The following is a 21,796-nucleotide window of genomic DNA, read 5'->3' as shown; positions in this document are numbered from 1 at the left end:
GTCGGCTCCATCGCCGTGACAAGCCACACGCATACTCAACGGAGATTTCCCGAATCCTAATTTGTTACGCCCAGGAATGCACTATCTTTCTGTCACACCCTCGAATGATGGATCCTTCACCGAGCCACCAGCGTCGCCAAGGCCAGCGACAGGGCGGTTGTATGACCATCCCGCGAATTGCTGCTGCATGGTCTGCGAAAGCATGGGACCATCGACATATGAATCTGTTGGAGCCTCGGAAGTGAACTCGCGGTCGAAGTTGGCAGTGTCCTTTGCGTCAACCTGAGGGCATGTTAGATTTGACTCCTCGAACAATGATGACATTACGTACCACATTAGGCTTGAAGCTGGGCTCATACTTCCTCTCAAGAAGCTTTCGCCAGTCGATGCTGTGGAAGAAGTAGTGCGCCTTGATCTCGGCTGCGCCCTTAGCACCCAGTCGCTTCTCAGCGTTGCGGTCTAGCAGGCGGGTCAAGAGATCGCGTGCGGCCGGTGGCACGATCTCAGGGCCAGGGAAGTGTAGAGGCTCGGTGAGAATCTTGCGGTACATGTCGTTGGTGTTCTCATCATAGAATGGGGGCAATCCAGTCAACATCTCGTATAAGAGAACACCAAGTGTCCACCAATCGACAGACTTGGTGTAGCCGGCGCCCGTAAGAAGTTCCGGAGCGAGGTATTCTGGTGTTCCACAGAACGCTAGGAGGGGTTAGTAGGCTGACACGAATTCATTCGGATTCGACTTACTGTTTGTCCGGTCCTCATCCTTCATGTCCAGCTTGCACAGACCGAAATCGCACAGGGCAATGTGGCCAGTGTAATCGAGAAGAATGTTCTCGGGCTTCAAATCACGGTAAATGACGTTGAAACCGTGCAAACACTCCAGAGCGCACAGCAGTTCAGCGGCATAGAACCGAGCTCGGTTGATGTCGAACCGTTGTTCCTTCTGCAGATGGTGGAAGAGTTCTCCACCGTTGACAAACGCCAAAACAAGATACAGCTTCTCTGGCGATTGGAAAGAGAACTTCAACGGAACGATGAAGGGGTTGTTGATTTGGGCCAGAACAGACCGTTCGGCGAGAGTATGCGCGACTTCGGATCGGGAAATGATGTGTGCTTTGCGAATGGTCTTGAGGGCGTAGATTCGGTGCGTGTCCTTCTTCCTGTGCGGTGTGAGTAGTTGTAAATGTAATAGAACGTAGAAGCACGTACTGCACCTGCATGACCTTTCCGAAACTACCCTTGCCGACTACTTTGAGGAGTTCAAAGTCGTCAATCGCGAGACGGTCTTGCCTGTTCTCGACAAAGTTGACGCCGACCTTCATCTGGCCGCTACCGAACTGCACTGGTATCCAGTCAGCACCGGCCTGGCCAGCGCCACCCTCTCCATTTCCGGCCTTGCTGTCCTGCCGCGACTCCTCGAATCGGGGGTGGACCTTGAGTGTTCCAATGAAGATGTCTTCGTTGCGACCAGCGTTGGGCGAGGCGGAGGGGTTTCGGATGTAAAGCGAGACGGTGAGGTCGGTGACACGGGACACATCGAACTTGTACTGGGTGTTGCTGCCCGCCCAGAGTGGGTTCTCGGGGGTACCGGAAACTGCGTTGATGAAGACCTGCTGCTTGTCGAAATCGACGAGGGCATAGGGCAGGTGTTTTGAGGAGTAGCGACCGTGGATCGTGGGCGCGGCATTGATGCTGCCAGCAGCAGACTGCGGCCGGTGCGAGGACGAGCCGGGGCGCATTGAGCCAGCGACGGAGAGGCCGCCGCCCTGGGACATGGAGCCCTGGTGGTGGCTGCCGCCGCTGAACTGCTGCTCGGCGCCGGCGGGCAGGGAGAACTTCTGGCCCTCATGGAGCGTGACTATGAGGATACCGGGGCGCAGGGGCTGTGCCGGCGCGGAGGCGTTGGCTTCTGAGGCGGCTGTTGGGGTCGGTCAGCAGGCGGTGAGTGTGGGCAAAGGGACCCAAGTACCAATGCCATTGTCCTTGGAGTTGCCGAGCGTCGTCGCGCTGGCGGCGGAACTTGAGGCTTTGGGCGTCGGCTGGTCATCGACTATGGTCGACGTCGACGACGAGCGACTGAATGTGTTGGCGAGGGGCGCCAGATGCGTCTCCTTGAGCTCTGCAGCACGTGTTAGGGGGCGTCTGTGGTAGTAAGAGAGCGGGATACGCACTCTTGGTGAGCTTCCAAGACATGGTTGCGGCAGCGCAGCGGGTGGGCAGATGCAGGAAGAACAGACGGACAGCTGGGAGTGGAGACAGGCGGGAAGGCGACGAGGGGCACACCAAGGGCGGAGAGGGCGCGCAGGAGGCAGAGGAGGATGTCTACAGAGCAGAAGCAGCGGCAGGAGGCAGGTATAGGGCGCGGCTGGTGGCGATGCTGCTAACGTCCGAGTGCCCCAGGCCTTCGTCAATGCTGCGATGCTCAGGATAGGGTCCTCGTTTGAAGTTGGGTCATTGGGTCTGAAACTAGCCTTCATTTCGGAGGCACCACGCACTGACACGCCAATCCTCCCTCATTCCTTTGCGTGTTTCGCGTGTTGCAGGACGGGCGAGTGAGTCTTGCTTTCTATTATTATCTGCCTGGCTGCTGCGGCGCCATCGCGATTCTCTGCGACATCTGGCCTGTCAGTCCTGCCTCGGCTGCAGCTGCCGTGGCCGCGAACGTTGACCCTCTCCCGCCCGCGTACGTCAACACCGCGACCTTGGAGCCCAACACGACTCTCCCTCGACGCGCTATTCACTCCCAGGCGCCCGTCCCCGTCCAGCATTGCGACCTGCGGCATTATCCTGCATTTCATTAGGCCATTAGTCAGCGCCCCCGCCGACCCCGACACGCGCCCCTGCCGTGCACAGCCACAGATACCGTCACTGCGTCACCCCGTCACCCCCAATCACCAAACCCGCCTTCACCTGCGCGCGCAATAGCGGGGCACCATGGGTGTCATCAAGAAGAAGACAGGCACGCGGGGCACGGAGGGCGGGACCAAGTATGTTTGCGATGTTTGTTCATCCGATATCACGTCGACCGTCCGCATACGCTGCGCCGAGGACGTCTGCAACGAGTACGACCTCTGCGTGCCCTGCTTCTCCGACGGCAAGGCTTCACGGGACCACCAGCCGGCCAAGCACAAATTCAAAGTTATAGAACAACACTCAATACCTATATACACCGAAGACTGGGGAGCCGACGAGGAACTGGCCCTGCTGGAAGGCGCTGAAACATACGGTCTGGGATCATGGGCAGACATTGCGGACCACATAGGCGGCTACCGCGAGAAGGACGAGGTCCGTGACCACTACATCAACACATACCTAGACAGCCCAAGCTTCCCTCTGCCTGAGCACTGCAGTAAGGATGACACCGAGCTCAGCACCCGCATACCACGTCATGAGTTCCAGGCGAGGAAGAAGCGGAGGATAGAGAAGAAGAAGGAGGAAGCTGCAGGCCGCGAGCCCGATGCGCCGAAGCAGAAGCCCACGGCGAGTGTACCCGCCTGCCACGAGGTCCAAGGATATATGCCAGGCCGTCTGGAGTTTGAGACGGAATACTTCAACGAGGCCGAAGAGGCTGTGCAGCACATGCAGTTCGACCCCGGTGATGGCCTGAACCCAAGGACGGGCGAGCTCGAGCCAGAGATGGACCTCAAGATGACTATCATGGAGATCTATAACCACCGCCTAGATGCCCGAGTCGAGCGCAAGAAAATAATATTTGAGCATCAGCTGCTAGAGTACCGCAAGAACCAGTTGGCCGACAAGAAGCGGACGAAGGAAGAGAAAGACCTGATGAACAAGGCCAAGCCCTTTGCCAGGATGATGCAGCACGCCGACTTTGAGCAGTTCTGCAAGGACCTCGAATACGAGCACAACCTTAGACAGGCCATCTCGCAACTTCAAGAGTGGAGGAACATGCAAATCACCAGCCTCAAGGCCGGCGAGAAGTATGAACAGGAGAAGCAGCAACGGCAAACCAGGCCGCCTCCCATTGGGCAGTTCGATCGTCTTGCGTCCAGTAGGATGACCAAGCCGCAACCACCCTTTGAACAGCCCTCCGCAGCCACAGCATTGCTTGCACAGGAGCTGCCTTTACACGTCAAGCAGAACAGCGGTCTCACAACGCCACCTCCTGATCGCGCACAGAATGGTGTCAATGGTGCAAACGGCGTTCTGACACCTCAGCACTCCAAGACAAAGTTCGTGCCTAAGTCGCTACCGAACACTGTACCCTTGAAGTTCGGCAAGGAGTCAAAGGCGGATCTTCAGCTGCTCAATCCCGAGGAGGTGGAAATATGCAGCACATTACGCATCATGCCCAAGCCCTATCTAGCGCTCAAGGAAACCATTATTCGAGCGGCTCTAAACAACGGCGGCGCGCTTAAGAAGAAGACGGCCCGTGAGATTTGTAAGATTGACACGAACAAGTCGTCGCAACTGTTTGAATACTTTGTACACAGCGGATGGATAGCGAGGGCATGAAGGCACTTGAGCCATGGCATTGGCGTTTGGTAGGGACACATTACTCATTGCGACGGCGTTCAGGCAGATATACCCTCATGGTAGGCGTTGTCGTATGTATAGATAGGCTCACTGCTCTCTGTTGAATCCCATATATCAGCCTTGCTCCTGAAATCAAACGATGTTGCGCATACTCCTTACCGCGGTGGTCCGTCCATGGCGCTACCACAGCGACAGCTGAACATAAACAATGGCTCACCTCCACACTTCCCCACTCAACCCGACCACGATACGCTGCACGCAACATGCACTTTACTTTTTGATCATCCAGGCCAGCGGGCCAAGGAAGCTTTTGACGGGTAGCGATAATTCGTGCAGCAAGCCTGACATCATTCGCTCGCTAGCGGTGCCTGGCCAGCCTTGAATCCCAGAGGCAGCCGCCTCCGTATCCACCTCCCTGCATGGCAACCTCGCGCTACTCCCACGAAATGCCCGGGCTATTTACTCCCTCGCCCTCGAATGCGCGCGCAAAGTCACAGAGGACCTACTTCGATGCGACGTACACGCCTGAGACCTCCGACCATCAGGTGACCGATCCAGATGTCCACGCGACCCGCAAGCGCTCCCGGTATGGCTCTACGGCGCATGAATCCGCGACAAGCCCTTGGGGTCAACATGCCCTGAACAACGACCGCTTTGGCGACAACAAAAGTCCACCTCCGCTTGCGAACGACCGCTACCAACTCGCAGGGGGTATGGATGGCACGAACAACTACACAAGACGAGACGGCGACTACGACGACTACTTCAACCTCCAGAAGTCGCGCGGCAACTGGTCAGTTCCGCCCACACCACAGGTTGGCGTTGCGACACAGGTCGCAGTTGGCGAAATGCATACAACACCCAGCGAGAGCAAACCTTGGTCGTTAATGGGCTTAGTCGGAGGCGTAGCCGGCAAGCTCTTCCAGTTCTGTACTGTGCCTTTCAGAGGCTTCCAGGCAGGAGGAGGAGCGAGGTACAATATCGACGCGCAGGAGAAGGTCGCGGAGAAACTTGGTCTTCAGGACGACCCCTTTGAGGCAGGTCCAGTACAACGGTTACCTGCTGAATACCCAAGCGACAACTATGGAGTTGAGTCAATCGAGTCGATCACTCCCGAGCGACCTAGGATGGCCAAGCGACTTCGGACGGCAGATAACTGGGTGGTGGTTGGAACAAATCTGGAGACAGAGTCGAGACCCTCAACACCGCGATTGTCCGAACGAAGATTGCCCGACCGATCGCCCTCACTCATCCCACGGCCTGTATCACGAGCGAACACAGGAACACCATCCCACAAGCGGCCCTCCCTGATCCCAGTATCCCGACGTTCGACAATGGACAGGCGATCCTTCTACGGTAGTCCACAAGCCACCCCTGGCTCACACGAACGCCCGCGCTCCTATCATCGACAAAGCTTCGGCTCACCGGCCATGCTTGAGGATAATGCAAGCAAAGTTGCCAGCCCTCTGCCGCAGGAAAGCCAGCGTCTGATTGACAAAGTGCGAAGGGAGGAGATGGAGGAAGACGAGCGGATGCGCAGGATGAGCATGCAGATGAGTGCTATGCTCAGAGAAGCGAACGAGGCTCTAGGCTCCAACTTTAAGGTGGAAGAGTACGACGACGATAATATTGGCGACAGCCGGGGGCACGAGCAGCAGCCGGCCTGGTTTTCATGAACATATACTGTCACTGCAATTTCAGCGTGCGATTCGGCGCTTCGTCGTCATTTGTCTTGTCTCTATAACGGCCTCTTGGAATATTCGGCGTTCACAGATAGAATAGGCGTATACCTGATCACCATTTGTTGGTATCTGCGGCGGCTCCATATGAGTCCTGTTTTTCGACATCCACTGGTCAACACAATATGACGGCTTTTAGAATAATACTTCCACGTTTGGTTCGTGTAAATAAATCAACACCATTCTGCAGTCAACTTACATGCGCCACTTGGATCCTGCGCTCATGCGCTCATGCGCCAGAAGATGACAGGATCGACGAATCATGGCCACACCGAGCAACCCCGGCACGCGCGTGCAACGATTTGACTTGATCGGTTTCCGACAGCTACTAGAGAAGTCTTAACACGAAGGGGCCCCGTCTTGGACAGTTAACATGTATTTTAGCGATAGCCCTTACCTACTGTATGTGCAGTGAGAACAGCGATCGTTCCTTCCTTGGTAGAGTGGTGCCTGAATCTTGTGGGTACCTGGGGCGAAACCACGTTAACGCCAGGGTCTCTGTGGCTTCCCTCGTACAATAGTCAACTTCGTGCCGCCCCCGCCCGCAATGCTTCCTGCATCTTGGTCACACAGTGCCGCCGAGCTAGTCCCTATACCCAATGATAGGTGGGGTGAAGAGTTGGAGATGGGGCGAAGCGCTTGGGTTTGGGACGTACCCTGTCGGGGCCAGGGATCTGCTGGCGTCTTTTTCACACAACATGGAGGAGCGTATAACATAGGTATCAGAAGACAAGATACTGAGATGCACTGATCGTAACAGTCTCTGAAACTACAAGAGATATATTCAGAACACAGGTTGCTGCTCATCGCAGTAGTCCTATCTACTGGCATCGCCGGCGGACCATTCGACCCTGGTTATTATGGGTGCAGCTCGCTAGTACGCGCTGCAGGGCCGTTACAGCGCAGGACGCCTTATTTACGCCCTGCCATGCGGCTTGGTACTTTGACGCAAAGAAGCCATATAGTATGGGGACACTGCAAACGTAGACGGTGCTCATCATCGCTATTTCTTCCAGCATGGATCCCACAGGGCCACCACCATCAAGCCCGCTACTCCAACAGCGCAAAGCGCCGGCAACCAATACAGTCGAGGATTCCGACCAGAGCCAGTCGGAGAAAAGAAGTACTGCCAGTTCCCGAGGATGCTTCGCGGGTTTTGTGGGTGCTCTACTGGTGATCCCACGTGGTATTGCTCGAGGCTGGACGGCGTTCACTAATGCTATACTGCGAATATGGCGAAAGGGTTGGACAGCGGAGACATGCAGTTGCATATTTGCCTTACTGTCACTGATCGGACTCATCGTTACTCTTATGACGCATCAAAATCGACCTCTACCGGATTGGCCGCAGATCGTTAGCATCAACTCCATCGTTTCTCTTTTCTCAATGATGATCAGAGCGGGAGTTTCCATGGTACTTGCGGAAGGTACGTCTTGATGCTTCTATATGTTCGCAGAACGTTTTGGAACGGCCGCTAACAGACACAGGAATCAGTCAATCGAAATGGCAATGGTTCCGTAAAGCACGCAAGCTAGAAGATATGGCAAGATTCGATTCCGCAAGTCGTGGTGCATGGGGCTCTGTCCTGTTCATCTTCGGTCTTCGTATCAAGAAGCCATACTTTATCGCTGCCATGGGTGCCTTCGTTACAGTAATGTCGGCATTCACCGGATTCGCCGCTCAGCAACTCATTGTCTTCAACGACTGTCTCCGTCCTGATGAAAGTGCCGCAGTCGGAATACTCAGATCCAATGCTTTCAACAAAAGTGGGGAAAGGAAATCTCCAACAACAGCGGACGAGTACCTTCCTTTGACGGTGGCTATGGATGTCGGAATTTTGCAACCGCTCGAGGACACAACTACACTTCTTTCTTACGGATGCAAGACCGGCAATTGCACGTTCCCGAATGCGAATGGTGCGGCCTTCTCAACTCTGGGTGTGGGCTACTGGTGTCAGAATGCCACTTCCCAAGTGGTAGAAACGAAGCTCGACTATGACAGTGAGCTCGATGATTATCTCCCATCCGCCTACTTAAATGGAGAGACAACCGGATCCGAGACTCCTCCCGAGACGATTGCCAACTCCAACAGCACCAACACGACAGTTCCGCTCGGATACGACTTCGGACTCACCCTGAAGAATGGTACCAAGGCGAGGAACATTGGACTCTCTCTGAGCCTTTCCGACAACGTTTTTGATCCCATCGTAAAGTTCCCACTCGCAGGCTGGCCGGGAAAGCTCGTGACCGACGTCTCGGACCCAAAGTACAACGGTACCATAGCTACGATCGGCATGATATACATCCCGTATGATTCGATAGAGTATCAGGCAATGACCTGCGGCATATACCCTACCGTCAACACCATCAAAGCAACCTACCACAACGGCGTCCTCAAAGAAGAGATAGTGAAAAGCGTAAGAATCGGCGAGGACTTAGCCTTTGGTGGCACCACTGCCTTCCGTCTAGCTACCAAGCAAACCATTCGCAACGGCACAGAAACCACGTGCGACGTGAAGACTTCAGAAACACCTGGCTACCTAGCTGTGGCCAGAGGCAACATCGACGCTGCTCCCATCAACACAACTAGCCTGGACTCAGAAGGCCCAGGTGCAGAGCTTGTGTGGTACCCCGAAGACTGCGTCTGGTCCCTGTTCACTGGGTCCATGACGGGTATACAGACTCATCTCCAAGCTGTCTATGGCCAGCAATTTCTCATGGATATCATGTCTGCTCGCTATGGCAACGCCTATATGCGTGTCTTGTGGGATAGCGGACAGTTGCCTGATGCGCCGCTAGAGCATGTCAGCAGCATCATGACAAATTTGACTAATGCGATGAACACCGTTCTTCGTACCCACGGTATGGAAGAACATAGCAAACCCGCTGAAGGGACAATGTGGTACACGACAACCTGTATTGAGATCAACTGGGCCTGGATCGCGTTTCCGGCTGTAATGATCGCTTTGTCGGCCATCTTCCTGCTACTAGTGCATATCGAGAGTAGGGGCGTGGAGAGTGGAAGGTTGTGGAAGAGTTCGATACTGGCAATGTTGTTTTGCGAGATGGACGAGGTGGTTACGGAAGAAGCTCAGCCAATGGGCAGACAACGACTGGAAGAGGTGGCTGCAAGTAGTAGTGTGAGTTTGGGTAAAGAAAACGGCAGTTTGAGGCTGGTTGCTAGACAAGCTTGATAGCATTCAGTGGATCTATCGTAGAATTTAGATTTCATACAGTCTACTTCAACTGCCTTCGCCTGTACGCGATTTCAGATCTTCTATCAACACGCTCATAAGTTTGAACATTTCGCCCGCAAGCTTCTTCCCCGTCTCCCTCCATTCCTCCTCACATAGTCGTGCGAATCTGTCGGGATGCCATCGTAAACGCTCTTGCCTCAACCATTCGTAGCTATACAGGCCGCTTGCCCGGAGTAGCTTTTCCACGTCATGCTGGCAGGCGTGTATACTCTCTGGCTCAGACTTGAGTATCGAACACGCCGTAAGGTTGCAAGTTGTGACTGTATTGGGCAGATAGGGAAACATTGAAAGCAACTTGGGTGATGCGGATGGCATGCGCTGTAGCGGTGGCCGAGCAACGTCTGAACTGCTTGATTGGGAGCGGACTTGTAGTTTCCGTGGGGCTTTCGGCTTTGCGCCTCCGGCTGCTGCTGAGGCGGCCGCGAACATTACTGCCGCCTCTGTAGACCATTTTTCGTAGAGTACTTGCGTCGCGGCGTCCGGTTTCGCTTCCGTGGAGTTGGTTGCACCATTCGGCATTTGCCCATTAGATTGGGATGTGCTGGGTTTCGTCTTCTTCTTTGCCCGAGCAAAGAAATTGAGTGCGAAGGTCTCTAAAGCTTCTTCGTTGATATCGTCGATAGAGCCGGCCCATGTCCCGTCGTTTCGGATGGCGATGAATTGATCAACACTTGTAGGATCTAGAGTAATGAAAGCGAGATCGGTCCAAACGAAGCCCTTTTCTGCCTTCCATTCCTCCACCGTCTCTTTGTAGATTTCCCAGGCGTTCGCATCTCCTAGGCGGTACACGACGTCGCCGTACTCGCTCATGGCGAAGAACGCGCCTTCAGGACCCCAGGTCACAATGCGCGGTGGCCCGCACCGCCATCCCGAAGGTGTCAACCATGACTGCAATGCATCCTCCAGGGGTGTCGGTAAATTTGCCCAACGAATGAGCTCAGGATGCCATATGATGAAGGAATCGTCTGGTCCCAGGAAGGCACGCAAGTGCGGAGAGTGCCATGTCTTGTTTAAGATGCTCTGAAGCCTTGCGGGTATAGCAGGGCCCCAACGTAGACTGTCCTTTCCTGACGAGTCTTTGGAACTGAGAATCCAAGAGTCGGGCGCTGGCCCTAGAGCTGCCCAATGAACCTCGGATACTGTCCTGCCGAGAAGGAGATCTTGGAGGCTGGCAGGGAGATTGCGGCTTTGTTTAGTCAGTAATTGCGCGTAGGGAAAATGATGGGGAGCATACTAGTTGAGACCCGCAAAGCTCTTGGAGATGAAGCTGTCGTCAAGCCCGAACGAGAAGAACGAGGTGTTGGTACCGCTCATGCCTAGCTGCGCGTGATTGGGCTGGGGTGAAAGCCACTTATGACGTCACGTATCGGGAGGCTGGAGAATCGCGCTCAACTGATGTCAGCGACGCGATCGAACTTTTGAGTCGACTTATAATATACACGCGAACGCGTAATTTACAGCCGCGGGATAATTGCCAGCCACTGTGACGTCTTCCCAAACTTTCGCGCGCACTGCCAGACAACGGTTTCAGATCGTTGCTATCCGGTTTGCACCCTTGAAGCGATCGAGCCTTGGCAAGGCGAGTGCTGTCAACACTATCAGTCGTGCGATTGTCTGCTTCTTCACAACATTGCGGCTTTATAGCGACACTCTGGTTTCTGCGTCCCACACCGCTTCCACCGATCTAGACCGAGCGGTTCCCTTTTAGCGAGTCCGAGATTTCGGCGGCACATGTGCGATTCCACGTTCACGTTTGGCCAACGCGGCAGCCACTTCTTCCAATGTCCGTCGAGACGAGAAATGTATGATTGCACAGAAAAATCTGATCATATTATGCTGACAATGATGTAGCGCACGTCTACCGAGAAAGTTGGCGAGATTTCTCACCTCTTCGCAATTGAAGAAGATTCATCATGTGACCCTAGGTTTTGAGGATGCGTTTCTCCTTACCTGGCGTGATACCGATGGAACAGATCGCGTCGAAAGCTCAGGACTCCCGGCCGAGTTAGCTGAGTTTGTGCATACTCGAAATCGCAACATCTCCAATATCCGGTGTACGCTAGGGCCGTACAACTCATCTTTCTTCGTCCACGACAATACTTCTTATCTTTGGAAAAACCTTCCAGGACCTCTCCTCGTTGCCCTGCAGAACAACATCCAGGATGGGAGTTGGACTGATAGACCCCGCCTCGTAGCACTAGGCGCCGGAGATAACTTTCTACTGATAACCGAGAAGAACGCCACTGTTTGGGATCTGCGACATTACAAGTCTGCTGTTACATTCCTCCAGAAGAACGCCATAACAGACATCCAGAACTTCGTCTTACATTCCTACCGGTATCAAAGTTTCCTCGCCCAGACTCGGAGCGGCAGACTTGTTTCCGAAAATATACCACCACATCAGGTTGTGGGCGTCCAAGCCATGATGGGACCAATCTTGCAAGACACAATGAACATGCAACGAAGAATTCTCGCACGCGTAGAGAGCGAAAAGAGAGCGACGACCTTACCAAGGAAACTCGGCGCCCTGCAGCAACGTGCGCAAATCCGGAGAGAATGGAGTCACCACAGTCAGGAGTTCACTGCCCAAGCCAAGGGCGTAAAGTTGAGCTTTAGTCTAAATGTGAGCTTGGGCGGCCTGGCGAGAATGTTGGGATGAGAATTTGATCAAGACGTTCGCGTCACCTTTATTCAAGAGCTGAGGAATGCAAAAGAGATGCGACATTGGTGTTACGGGAACAGCGTTGTTTGCTCTCTCAGCGACAAAACGGCAGTACTATCCTTCACTTGCCGCTGGGCAACTACGGTTTTCGCAACACTATGGCCAATTTATCACGAGGCATACGCTGAGTGCAGCCTCTTCAGTTTATTCGCCACAGCCGGAGGTTCATTCAATCGCATGACATGAGACCGAAGGAAATTTCACTGGCATACAGTGCGAAGATTCCCAAGAGAAGGTACCAGACGCCATGAAGGCGCACGTACGTTCACTGAAGTTGTGGCTGCCCTTCTGAGCGACCCCAAGTATTTTCGATCGCTTATAATCAACTGGCTCCCTCAACCCATAGAGCGCGAATTCACGATGTCCGACTTCCATCACTCACCCTACCTCATCGATCAGCCAGACGTGTCCACAGCCGACTCGGGTCCGTTTCCTTTTCTTCGTCTACCAGGAGAAGTACGGAACAAAGTGTATGATTTCGCCATCGAAGATAAGCATGACATATTCGAAAACATGTTCCGTACACATATGGTGCACGTACCAAGTCTTCCGCCTGACGAGCAGGGTGACACAGCCCGCGAATCTTCCATTGGTCTGATCTCAACATGCCAGCAGTTGCGTACGGAGTTTCGGCCGCTGTTCTATAAGGCTTGGGATGCCTTCATCGACTTCTCCAATCTTCTTCGCTTTCTCGATACATTCGCACCAAACAACACTTTCTTCCCACCACTAGCTCACGTTACGGTGCATCTGAAAGAAGAAGACTGGGATATACAGGAATGGAACTTGCTGCCCTTACTACGTGCCATAAAGCGTATCCCGAAAACTACTTGGGCTTTCGAACATCCTTCGCATCATCTGTCAGCCGTGAGCTGTATATGCGATTTTCTTGATTACCTCCGAATTCTTCACAAACTTGGGTTTCTGGATAAACTTCGGCTGGATTCATATGAGGCACTTTACTTTGTTCGTTCGGCCGAGGACCGACACGTAGATATGATGCCCGTGGATTGGCCAGCGTTATACGATGGCGAGTGGAAGATCGTGCTCAAGAACGAAGCAGGCATTTTGACTATTAGTGAGAAGGAGCAGGTCGTTGGACATTGCAAAGTCCTTTCGGGCTTATTGTTGTGCGATCTGGAAATTGGAGAAGCCAGACAAGGGCTAAGTGTAGTTAATGTACAGGTGTGCGCGACGATAGGAACAGCCAGCTCCACATACGTACTGGAAGCTGGAGGAGGAGCTTTGGTCGAAGTCACTCATGAGGTTCCTGAACAAAAGACTCTAGTGCGGACAAGCGCTTAAGGCGCGGTGTTGCAAGTCATTAAGTCATCTCCTGTTGCCTTGCCGTGGATTAAGAATCTTCTGTGGGAATAGATAATAAATAATGAATGATAGCTTACGATAGTCTATAGAAACAGTGGTAGATGTTGCATAGCTAAACATTCGGATTGATCTTTCTTCGCTATACGGCGGTGTGTATAAATTAATGGGGTAACGGTAGTGCCGCTACTGTACGCGCCCATAGCTGCTTTCTCTGCCGTTCCGACAAAGCCAACACCGGTGTCGGGGTACGAGTCGCGCCCATGTGGATAACTCTAATTGTAGTAGTTGATCGGGTATCACAGGATAAACATTGACGCGACATGTGACGAAGAATCGACGTACATGATTGCAGGCAGGAGCTACGCGCTTTGACCCAGAGAATAGTACTTGTTGTGCCTTCATCGTTCTCACCGTATATAGTCTTGCTTGACGGCATCTTTCTCTCGTTGTTTCATCGGATTGGAAACGAGTGACAGCTGTGAGGTAGTGTCAGAATCGCGGTGAGCAGAATCTGCCATGCCGTCCCATGTGTTGTGTTCCGTGGTTCGGACCGGGGCTGACGGCGATGACATCACGCTAAGACATTTTCGACAGCCGCACTCGCGGGGAATGCTTGACTTCCCCACATTTTATCAGCAGCTGCACGCTTCTGATACGCCGTTTTCTGATGCCGAAGAACGACTTGGGTACTTTTGGGAACATTGCCAAGGATGACGATGCGCGTTCGTCGTGCTCTGGCCAGCCACGTACGTGTGCGAACCGGTCAAAGTACCCGAGCTACTCGGTGAATGGCAGGTTTCCTTGCGTACTAGGCTCGTAGGGCCGAGTACTTAAGTAGGCAGTACCGTTTACCCATGCATCGGTTCAGCTTCATCACTTTCTTTGCTGACAAGAGCTGATCCTCAACCATGGTGTCAATGCGCTCGTTGGCTGCTGCCCTCATTACAAGCGCGCCATTGGCGAACGCGCTGTTCATCAATGGCAGCGTAATCGCACCCTGCGACTCTCCTATCTACTGCTACGGCGACCTGCTTCGCGAGATTGAACTTGCGAGGCCGTTTGCGGATTCGAAGACGTTCGTCGATCTGTAAGTACTGTATATGCGATGTCGAATTGGATCACGGCTCATTGATGGCAGACCAACAACGCGACCACTAGACGAAGTACTCGCAGCATTCGCCGAACTCTCAAGGCCAATCGAGAACAACACCGCGCTCAACGACTTTCTCTCCGAGTACTTTGGCGAAGCCGGCTCGGAGCTCGAAGAAGTACCCACCGATGAGCTGGAAACTCAGCCAGACTTCCTCGAGAATGTAAACAGCTCTGTCGTTCGAGACTTCACACGTCAGGTCATCGACATATGGCCGGACTTGACGCGCCGTTATGTTGGGGCTGGAAACTGCTCCGAATGCGTCAACTCTTTCCTTCCTGTCAACCGTACCTTTGTAGTAGCTGGTGGTCGGTTTAGAGAACCATACTACTGGGACTCATTCTGGATCATCGAAGGTCTACTCCGTACTCAGGGATCCTTTACTCAGATTGCGGAGAACATCATCGAAAACTTCCTGGATCTTGTCGAAGATATTGGTTTCGTACCCAATGGCGCTCGGCGCTACTACGAGAATCGATCACAGCCACCATTACTTACCCAGATGGTTCGGGTCTACGTTGAATACACCCAGAACTATACTCTTCTTGAACGAGCGCTACCGATTCTGGAGAAAGAGTATGACTTCTGGGTGAATAACCGTACTGTAACGCTCGAGCGCGCTGGTATGAACTACTCGCTGAACCACTATGCCGTGTCGAACACCCAGCCACGACCTGAGTCTTACTACGAGGATTACGTGACTGCGAACAATGCGACCTATTTCAACGAAGAGGGCGAAGAGTTCAACGTAACAAAGTCGCTCAATGAGACTGAGATGGCGACACTATACTCTAACCTAGCCTCGGGCGCAGAGAGTGGATGGGATTATTCGGCACGCTGGATAGCCAACCCATCTGACGCCGTCACGGATACGTTCTTCCCTCTTCGCTCGCTCAACACTATTGAGATTATTCCAGTGGAGCTTAACTCGATCCTTTACTACAACGAGATTACCATTGCTGAGTTCCATCGCCATCAAGGCAACTACACCGCTGCACGCGAGTGGGCCGGTCGGGCAGCAGACCGTAGCGAGGCGATGGCTACTTTCCTTTGGTCACCCGAGCACTACAGCTACTTCGACTACAATTTGACATCTAGCAGTCAGAATATTTATACCTTGGCCGATAATACGAGCACGCCCCTGTCACTTCAAGGTGCGCCGGCCGGAAAACAAATATGGTTCCAGATCTCCCAGTTCTATCCTTTCTGGACCGGCGCTGCTCCTGAAAGCATCAAGAATGACCCCAAGGCAATGAGGCGCGTATACGGACGCGTTGAAGAGCTTCTCGAGTCTCGAGACGGCGCAATTGCGGCGACGAACCTTCAGACTGGTCAGCAGTGGGATGAGCCGAACGTTTGGCCACCGCTCCAATACATCCTTATGCAAGGCTTGCTCAACACCCCTCTCGAGGTCAGCGAAGAAGATGATGAGCAATCAACAGAAGACTACATTTGGACGCAAGACCTATCACTCCGCCTCGCACAACGCTATCTTGACTCGTTGTACTGCACATGGCGTGTCACTGGTGGCGCGACTGACGAAGTACCGCAACTTCCTGACTCGCAAGGCAATGGAACGATCTTCGAGAAGTATGCCGACGAGAGCACCAACGCTGCCGGTGGAGGCGGAGAGTATGAGGTCGTTGAAGGTTTCGGGTGGTCGAACGGTGTTCTCATCTGGGCCGCGGATCAGTTTGGCCAAAGCTTGACAACACCCGAGTGTGGAAATATCACTGCTGCTAATATTGGTGGCGGTGATGCGAAGAGGAAGAGGAGTGCAGTGGAACTGAGCAAAAGAGATGCCAAGTGGATCAAGAAGACTAGAGGAACAAGGAAGTTGAGGTATTGATGTTGAGGTTTGCGTATACTTAGTGGCAGAGACTTTTACCCATCACCGCTATCCTTAATGCAATTCATAATACTTGCCTAATGTATCCCACGTTCAGATATCTGTCTCGTTCTTCTTGATCTTAGGTGTACAACTCAGCTGCAGAGTCCGCGGACATGGACAACCCCCACACTGATTCGTCCTGGGTAACAACACCTCAAAGCCACCTGCTATTGTAGAAACCGTCCCTCGTTTGGATATCATCAGCAACGGTGCCATGCTCGTTATCCAACTCACGTCTACGGCTAAACAGACCGACGGATGAGGTGCTTGCTTTTTGTTTGGTTAATTTGCCGGTTGATGTCCTTATCGTCGCCTCCAACGTGAAGATGCCACTTTCTTGGACGTTTGTGGCTGCGAGATATCTTACGATGTCTGACTGTTACTCATCTACCACCACCCGTCCTACCACCCGCCATATCGCGCCACAATATAGTACACTCTTGGCATTCTTGCCATTGCTTACCAGCATCCATATCCACGCGTTTTCCAATCCGGACTGGTCACCAAGCGATAAGTCGCCCGTACGTTGATTAAGAGTTCTTGCATTGACAGCATCGAGATTGATTATTGCTGCCTGTCAAGAAATAAATATGCTTTGCTACTGAATTAATCGCAGAGTCGTTGATGTGCGCGAAAACAGCAGCGTGTAAAGGAGTTCGCCGGTTCCTCCCGCACCGACTGAAGTACAAGACCGTTCCAGGTTAAAGACCCGAAGCTACAGGAAACGCGCAGCTTGGACCGGCAACCTCACTGACTGCCAAGCACGCCATCTCGATATGTACATCATGTCGCGAGGGGTTATCGGTAGCGATTGGAGAGATCCAAGAGCCAATGATGATCTGCACGGGACATGGGTGGCAAGTGGAGACCGCTGTGTTTGTGCGGACGCTAGTAAATGGCTTGCCATCCCTGAAGGGCTTCCAACATTCTTGTCCCTCGAGCCGAGGCCCAGATCCTTTCCAGATCTTCCAAACGAAAAGAATCACAGCTCCTCTAACGATGGGATCGTGATCTCGACCAGCCTTCCACATGCCCGAGCCGTCCAACCTAGGCTGACTTCCTTGGGCACCTACCGTGATCCGCTAGACGACTGTTCCTTGTGCTTGTCTTTGCACCTACACCACAGCTTTAGGGTGACCGCCCATGGAGCCTCTGATCCCTTCGCTTTCTACACTCTCAGTTCTGAGATCGCTCTTGGTATTCGCACGTCATTCGGATGACATGGCAGCGGAGCGTTCCTTCTTGTGAAAAGAGAAATAGTACCTGTGGCTGTAAGGCACTGACTCGTAGATGGACCCGCAACTATAGCCTAACACTCTGCAGCCACTGCCAAATGCGTGCCTTCGGGAAAGGTCATACGTGGGGGGATGCATGTGGAGATATGGGAACGCTGGAGCGCGAGCTCTCTGATCCAATAGCCATCAATGCTGCGTTGTTACTTCCGAGGATACCATAGCTTAGTGAAGGCTGATCGATGGCCGAATATCCGCGCCCTATTCCAGGAAGGAGATAAATATGTGGAAGATGTCCGCTCTTCTGAACAGCACGCTCGCATCTCAGTACCATAACCAATTGACTCCTTCCTCTTTCCCAAGTGTCTCAGTCTCGACAGAACCTCAACATGAAGTACTTCACGCTATCAATGATGACTGCCTTAGCGGCGGCTTCGCCCATTTCCTCGGCAGCTCAATTCTCAGAGAACGAGATACAGGCGCGTCAGTTCGGTTTCGGCACAACAACTCGGAATGAACTCGAGGATGGCCGAGCTGGGGCATGCCCAGAGGCGATCTTCATTTTTGCCAGGGCTTCCACTGAGAGTGGTAACATGGTATGTCACATACCGCATGTAACTGTGTGCGTGAGACTTACACGTTGACAGGGCGCTTCTACCGGCCCTGCAGTAGCCAGTGCTCTTGAGCGCAACTATGGTGCCAGCAATGTGTGGGTCCAAGGTGTTGGCGGTCCATACTCGGCTGATTTAGGCTCGAACGCACTGCCCGGCGGCACTTCCCAGGCTGCGATTAATGAAGCTGTGGGCCTGTTTGAACAAGCAAACCAGAAGTGTCCTGGCACACCCATCGTTGCTGGCGGCTACAGGTACGTACTTGTTCATTACGCCTTCCCAACTTGAGCACACATCTAACACCTCAACAGTCAGGGTACCGCCGTGATCGCAGGTGCCGTTCCCAAGCTCTCTACTACTATTCGCGATCAGGTCAAGGGTGTGGTGCTCTTCGGCTACACGCGAAATCTCCAGAACCGTGGTGGCATCTCTGACTACCCTAGCGAAGACCTGGAGGTATACTGTGCTACCGGTGATCTTGTATGCGTTGGTACGCTTACTATCACTGCCGCTCACTTCTCTTACTCGGATGAGGCTGCTGGACCTGCGCCAAGGTTCTTGATCGGCAAGATTGATGCGAACTGAGAAAATCGTAAGGCGAAACTGGAGGTGTTGAGTGGGCGCGTTCCTATCGGTCTTTAACGAAGTTTTCGGTTCATAGTTGATATATGAAGCATTTCCTGATATGCTCAAGTGCTGTAACGCATCCGTGAGACGATACCCTGGATAGATGCAAGTGGTAAGCTGAGCGAGGGAGGAAGCGGCGATTGCGAAGCGGAAGATCGCCAAGAACGAGACCCACATGATCTTGCGAAACTGGCTCATGATTGGTGGTTGCTCTTAGTGCTTATCGATAAGGATGCTCGCGCTCGCCCTGAACCTCCAGCATCAGTACACTACCCCAATGACATACCTTTCGGTCACGAGCATATGTATATCGCCCGTTGCGTTGAAACAATGGCGATCAGCAAAAGTCTGAAGCAACACTTTTCAGGCCCTCGCAGCTACAGTACAGTAGCGAGCCACTACCAATTGAACCCTTGGTACCTAGGCAGCATTCGCACGGCCACATGTAGTCAGAGCTAAGAACTCTCGATGGATAGTGAATATTTGTTTCGACGCTGCTAGTACTTCTCTCGAGGAGTATCTAAGTAATCGAAGCAAAGATGTTGCGGCGATGACGATGACCTAGGAAATGGTCGTACTTGCCAAAGACTATTCTTTACCGCTACTGTAAGATCACACTGCCTGGTCATTTGACAGAGGTAAATATTCACTCGATGTCTTACGATTCTAGGCTACCTAGGTACCCACTGCCATTAGTGTCGGACCTTGACTTTACACCACGTTACTAAATCCTGGCCTTAAATCCCCTCTGCTGGCCCAATCTTTTACCATTGCAGGCTTTCGCATTCAGCGGTCATCAGATCCTCAATTCTTTCTTCTATCGTATGAACTCCGATTTACATTAGACGGCCTAGATCCACGTAGTTCAATTCGCTGTTGCAAAGACGCAAGATCACGAACGCTCTCAGTCATGCTTCTCCTCGGGCTACCCTCTGAATTGTTCAACAGTATTTTGGAACATTATTCTGAAGCTGCTCTTTTAGACGAAGTTTTTCGTACACGTCTGGTCTGCAGTAAGTCTCCAAGGTGCCAGTATCGTCCATCACCACTAATAACACTAGGGTCTTTTGCCGCGGTCCTGAACCACCAGTTGCTCGCCAAGACTCCAATCAAGAAGTACCTAGCTTTTATGGAATCGGCCGGCTTGCAGCTTCATCAAGCGAAGTCTCCGTTTCAGGTCGTGGTCGATCATGCGGAGACCTACCTATTGAACCGCATTCGGAGTCAAGATGGCTACTTGGACATTTTCCCAGCATTCATCAACAAGCTTGTTGATGTTATTATGCGCTTCAATCTACCTGATGACAACGTCATTGAGCTCCGGGAACAGTACATCTTGGATCTCGTCCGAGCCGTCGTAGCCACTACCCCGCGTGACCGACTCAGACAAGGTCTTGCCATTTGGATCAAGAAATATCTGGTAGCGGCTTATCCCCGGATTGTCGACCCAGAAATTCCCCTTTCGGACGCTCTAGCTGGGGCAGCAGCAGTCGGCAACTTCAAAGCTGTCGCACACTTCTTGAACCACACCACGGACTTCCTCGAACAGCACTTCGGCTATCACGTTGATCATCTCCCTAGCGTACTTGAAGCCGCAGCTAGCACAGGCAAGAGTGTAATGATTGAGTATCTGCTTGCCAAAGTGAAGGTGGGTTTGGAGACGGACAACGAAAGCTGCAAGCATTACGCCCCTGTCCACGATTACTCTAAGACCACAACCGAGTGTAAGTGTGAAGACAAATTCTATGTCATCATAGAAGCCATCAAGGCAGCCATGAGAGGGTGTCATCTGCGAGCAGCAAACAAGTTGATCGACTTCTTACGAACACGCTTCGTTCGTCTCGCGCAACGAGATCGACCTGATTTCCTCCGTCTTGCTATGGAGAGCCATAACTTGAACTGTATCAAGTACTTCCTCAAGGAAGACCAGCGACCGAAGCACATGCTCAAAATGGACCCGGAAGTTATCGCCGCATATCACGAGATTCTCCACAGCGGCAACGTCGAAGTCATACGCTTTCTCCTGGAACAGGGTATCGTGAGTGTCGCAGGAGCTCCTATGGGCACCGATGTCTGGCTGCCTCGATTTGATCCTTTAGACATTGCAATCCAACGCAATCATCAAGAAGTGGTAAAGATCTTGCTCGAGTTCGGAGCTATTCCTGACGTATACCATGTACTCCAGGTACTCAATACTGGTATAACGTCTTTCCCGCACGCTTCCATGTTCCCGCTTCTTCGTTCGCTTATCGACAATCACCATCTCTCCGCAAGCCAGCTTCAGGGGAGTACCAGCAATACTAAGCCTTTGTGGATGCAAGAACTGAATATAAGCCGTTCGGGTTTTAAAGAGCAAGATGCCGGCTGTCTCGAGCTATTGCATGGTCGTTGGCGTTGGGTGGACTGTGACCACAAGACGGAGTGGATCGACGCTTCTATGATGGTTAAGTGCGATAATATTGCGCGACGACTATATGTAGCTGGACGGGTGTCTCATATCGACGCATACAAGTCTATCGTACTCGTTACTCGGGAGATTGTGCGGTCTCGACAATACAAAGGTGGTATTGGACTACCGCCGCTGCCCTCGTTGCTGGCTGTTCTTGGGAAGATAGCTACTGATCAGATTGCTCTGGGGGATAGCAACATCGAATGGAGAAAGGAGGCGTGGGAGGCTCTACGGTGGTTCGATGGATTATCGCAGTTAGCTTGCAGACCTGCGGTAGGTTATTCGACGTTGACATT

At 52.7% G+C, this 21,796-nt stretch overlaps 8 protein-coding genes across 8 annotated transcripts; 6 read left to right on the top strand and 2 right to left on the bottom strand.

The window, feature by feature from the left end:
- Positions 1-81: 81 nt before the first annotated feature.
- On the bottom strand, positions 82-2,193 carry J4E85_006038 (uncharacterized protein; the record flags this gene model as incomplete). The annotated part of the gene is made up of 6 exons (XM_051470279.1): positions 82-282; positions 332-696; positions 745-1,160; positions 1,210-1,918; positions 1,970-2,119; positions 2,172-2,193. 6 exons carry the CDS (start codon positions 2,191-2,193, stop codon positions 82-84), a joined length of 1,863 nt encoding a protein of 620 aa, XP_051325767.1.
- A 741-nt stretch (positions 2,194-2,934) lies between these two features.
- Positions 2,935-4,476, top strand: J4E85_006037 (uncharacterized protein; the record flags this gene model as incomplete). Its single annotated transcript, XM_051470278.1, has 1 exon — positions 2,935-4,476. One exon carries the CDS (start codon positions 2,935-2,937, stop codon positions 4,474-4,476), a length of 1,542 nt encoding a protein of 513 aa, XP_051325766.1.
- A 467-nt stretch (positions 4,477-4,943) lies between these two features.
- J4E85_006036 (uncharacterized protein) lies at positions 4,944-6,173 on the top strand (the record flags this gene model as incomplete). Its single annotated transcript, XM_051470277.1, has 1 exon — positions 4,944-6,173. The coding sequence occupies one exon, from the start codon at positions 4,944-4,946 to the stop codon at positions 6,171-6,173; it is 1,230 nt and encodes a 409-aa protein (XP_051325765.1).
- A 1,452-nt stretch (positions 6,174-7,625) lies between these two features.
- Positions 7,626-9,429, top strand: J4E85_006035 (uncharacterized protein; the record flags this gene model as incomplete). Its single annotated transcript, XM_051470276.1, has 2 exons — positions 7,626-7,662; positions 7,724-9,429. 2 exons carry the CDS (start codon positions 7,626-7,628, stop codon positions 9,427-9,429), a joined length of 1,743 nt encoding a protein of 580 aa, XP_051325764.1.
- Positions 9,430-9,477: 48 nt separating this feature from the next.
- J4E85_006034 (uncharacterized protein) lies at positions 9,478-10,806 on the bottom strand (the record flags this gene model as incomplete). The annotated part of the gene is made up of 2 exons (XM_051470275.1): positions 9,478-10,678; positions 10,727-10,806. The coding sequence occupies 2 exons, from the start codon at positions 10,804-10,806 to the stop codon at positions 9,478-9,480; spliced, it is 1,281 nt and encodes a 426-aa protein (XP_051325763.1).
- Positions 10,807-14,448: 3,642 nt separating this feature from the next.
- J4E85_006033 (uncharacterized protein) lies at positions 14,449-16,539 on the top strand (the record flags this gene model as incomplete). The annotated part of the gene is made up of 2 exons (XM_051470274.1): positions 14,449-14,627; positions 14,679-16,539. 2 exons carry the CDS (start codon positions 14,449-14,451, stop codon positions 16,537-16,539), a joined length of 2,040 nt encoding a protein of 679 aa, XP_051325762.1.
- A 1,663-nt stretch (positions 16,540-18,202) lies between these two features.
- On the top strand, positions 18,203-19,009 carry J4E85_006032 (uncharacterized protein; the record flags this gene model as incomplete). Its single annotated transcript, XM_051470273.1, has 3 exons — positions 18,203-18,409; positions 18,461-18,678; positions 18,736-19,009. The coding sequence occupies 3 exons, from the start codon at positions 18,203-18,205 to the stop codon at positions 19,007-19,009; spliced, it is 699 nt and encodes a 232-aa protein (XP_051325761.1).
- A 952-nt stretch (positions 19,010-19,961) lies between these two features.
- Positions 19,962-21,186, top strand: J4E85_006031 (uncharacterized protein; the record flags this gene model as incomplete). The annotated part of the gene is made up of 3 exons (XM_051470272.1): positions 19,962-19,998; positions 20,113-21,089; positions 21,151-21,186. 3 exons carry the CDS (start codon positions 19,962-19,964, stop codon positions 21,184-21,186), a joined length of 1,050 nt encoding a protein of 349 aa, XP_051325760.1.
- Between the last annotated feature and the right edge of the window lie 610 nt (positions 21,187-21,796).

This window comes from Alternaria conjuncta (assembly GCF_024043145.1).
Source record: "Alternaria conjuncta strain BMP 0040 chromosome Unknown scaffold_8, whole genome shotgun sequence".
Classification (NCBI taxonomy): Eukaryota; Fungi; Ascomycota; class Dothideomycetes; order Pleosporales; family Pleosporaceae; genus Alternaria; species Alternaria conjuncta.
Note: the sequence above shows the minus strand (reverse complement) of the source record. Positions and strands in the feature narration are given on the sequence as shown.